A 2,879-nucleotide genomic window follows, 5' to 3' on the forward strand; every position below is an offset into this window, starting at 1 on the left:
TACACACATGTTGATTTTTTTTTTTAACTGTTTAAAATTGTTAATTGTGTCCAAATAAAACATCTATATGACTACAGATAGTAGTTCAGCATTTGTTTACAGAGTGTGACCAGAAAACTGTGCTGGTTTATGTACATTTTTTAAATTATTTTAAAAATTCCAGGTATTTGCAGTTTTTTTTCTTTTTCTTTTCATTGTTTTAAATGTTTTATATTTTGTCCTGCACCTTCACCACCAGGTGTTCACCAGTTTTCTTTCTTGTTTTTTAATTTCTTTCTACAGATTTGTAATTTACAGAGTAATCAGACACTTTTCTGAAAGCGGCTCAACTTTTATCACCATCAGACGTCTTGTTGAACACCATCAGTCCTCAGGCAGCTCTACAAAGTCCTGCTCTCCTCAGGAACACAGTTTGTTTTACACTAAAACAAAGCAGCGGTGCAGAAGCCACGAGGCCGACAGGATTCCTGAAGTGTTTTCTGCCGTAAAGCTTTGGACGGTTTATCCCTGAGAAGCGTTTGGTTTGAGCAGAAAGTCAAACTGTGGTTTCACTGCGGTCGCTCTGCTTTCACTTCCTCCACCAGCAGCAACCACACGGGCGGTGAAAGCTGCCGGATATCCAGGAAATCACACAGCCAGACCNTATTTTGCTGAATTTTCGTACCGGAAGACAGAAACAAAACTATTGTCGATTCAATGAAAAGAAAAATACAAGAAAGAGGAAATATTTAAGTTTTAAGTCAAGAAGTGGCCGATACATGGAGCAGACAGTGTTTTAAACATCCAGAGTTTATGATGAAGAAGTCGGTCCTCGTGGTTCTAAAAGCAGGATGCAGCTGCTGACGTTCTTCTATATTACATTCTCTACATCTTATTTTACCTTCATTTCATTCCCTACTCTAATATTCTGTGTGGTCTCTTTGCCTCGTTTGCCCCCTCTGGGGTTAATGAAGCCCGGCTGAGCTACCTGGAGCGGTGGTGTCCGTCGTGTCGTACTCTCCGTCCCCGAGGTCGAGCTCCCGGGTGTCCAGCTTCTCCATGATGCCCGTCATGTCGTTGGCCACCAGCTGCAGGGTGCTGGAGGTCGGCTCCGACTGGCCCAGCATGGTTAGCACTCAGTGTGGAGCCCCGGGCTCACCTGCAGGCACAGGGGAGGTCACGTTAGGTCACATGGTGCTGAGCTTTTTTTCGTCAATATTATGGGATGTATCACAGCGTGAACAGTGGCACAGAGTCACAGAAACAATCATCGGTAAGCTGGACGTGTTTCTGGCTTCTCTTAATTCAGTTTAAAGCTTTAAAAAGTGCATTCTGGGTAAACGTTCAGGCTCATGGCAGCACGTGTGGTGGTGGTCGGTCAGGACAAGTTCTAGACAATTAAAGGACCATTTCGACTCCAGTTTGGCAGCTTTTATCCGAAGCGGTGACGGTTGCTGTTGGTTTCCGGCGGCATAACATCCTGTTGTTTGTTTAATTCTGCGTGAACCTACATTAGTTTGATCTGCTGGGATGAGGCTGAAAGCTCTGGACCAACGCAGCGAGCAGGTCCTTCAGTCGATATGTTGATTTTAGAGGATTTGTTTTGGTGCTGTGAGCTCTGAAACTTTATTGTAATTTAAAGAATGAAAACAGGAGCGTGGTTGACATTTTAAGGAACAGCAATGAATGGATCCACCTGTTTGAGGTGAATCTAACAGAACTAATCCTGACATGGATTTTAGTTGATGATACGTTCACTCATGCTGCCATCGTCGTGTCTTTGCTTCATCCAGACGGCAGCTCGTCTCGTCTCATCACGTTTCTGGGTCATTGATGTGAAAATCCCTGCAGTCAATCCTCTCCGTTCACCGTCTGACCTGTTTTTGTTTTTTAGCCTCGTCTCTCTCTCTCGCAGCCAACGCCCACACATTCAGACTCTTCTACCGAGAAACGTGGTTTAATAAAAGGCTGCTTCTAATCCTGATGCTTGGATTAGCGTCGCATCGGATGCGATCGGAGGGAACAGAGGCGGACAGAGAGGCGGCAGGTTGAAAAAGAAACCAGCGTCAAGAGGAAGCTGGTGAGAGGGGCAACATAGGATGGACGGAGGAGATTTGTAAGACAGACAAAGAGCATGAAACGAGATTTAAATAACAGATGTAATGCCACTTCATCGGTGTAACTGATTTACTGTCAGACTGTTGCTGTGAGAACAAGCTGAAGTCCAACATTCGCTCTCTTTTAGCTCCGTTTTTGGTCTCCACCACCTACTCAAGGAAACATCAGGCTTTTTTTTAGCAGCGCTCACTCGTCTATAACAGTTTCAAATGCATCATGGGAGCCAAAAAATGTAAGTTACAAGCCAGAAACACAAAACAAAGTAAGTGCTAGCAAGCTGTTTGCTAATTTTAGGCTCAACATTTACTCTCTTTTAGCTCTGTCTTTGGTCTCCACCAGCTCAGGGGGATACAAAGTACACGATAAAATGCTAAAAGTAGTAAGCTGCTCTGTATTAACTGACTGTCCATTTGATGAATACAAATCCAACACTGGCTCTCTTTTAGCTCCATTTTTGGTCTCCACCACCTCCTGAGGGAAGCTTCAGGTTTGCTAACAGCACTTTATTGGTTTCTTTCTGCTGTTTGCCGAGCAAATGAAGTGTAGAGAACTCTTAGAGCTGAAATCAGCAGCCAAGAACAACACTTTGGGGGCCAAGACTGTAAAGTTAGGGTCCAGAAAAACAAAACAAAGTACAAAAAAAGTGCATGAAACGAGGTTAAAAGGAGGAAAGACGTCCCACTTATTTGGTGAGTAGAAGCAGCAAATTTTAACTCCCAGTTTTGTTAAATTACAGATAATTTATTATTTTATTATTATCAATTTAAAACGAATAAATTATT

The 2,879-nt window shown here is 43.2% G+C and overlaps 1 protein-coding gene across 1 annotated transcript in view; it reads right to left on the bottom strand.

Moving 5' to 3' along the window:
* The window catches only part of LOC103355339 (phospholipase D1-like), a 53,648-nt gene that overhangs the window by 43,802 nt on the left and 6,967 nt on the right, over positions 1 to 2,879 (bottom strand). Inside the window, exon 2 of the mRNA XM_008279088.1 lies at positions 968 to 1,138. Within this exon, the coding sequence (XP_008277310.1) occupies positions 968 to 1,106 (139 nt within the window). The 5' untranslated portion in view covers positions 1,107 to 1,138. The remainder of the gene's footprint in view (positions 1 to 967; positions 1,139 to 2,879) is intronic.

The sequence above is a fragment of the Stegastes partitus genome, unplaced genomic scaffold (assembly GCF_000690725.1).
Source record: "Stegastes partitus isolate 25-593 unplaced genomic scaffold, Stegastes_partitus-1.0.2 Scaffold143, whole genome shotgun sequence".
Lineage (NCBI taxonomy): Eukaryota > Metazoa > Chordata > Actinopteri > Pomacentridae > Stegastes > Stegastes partitus.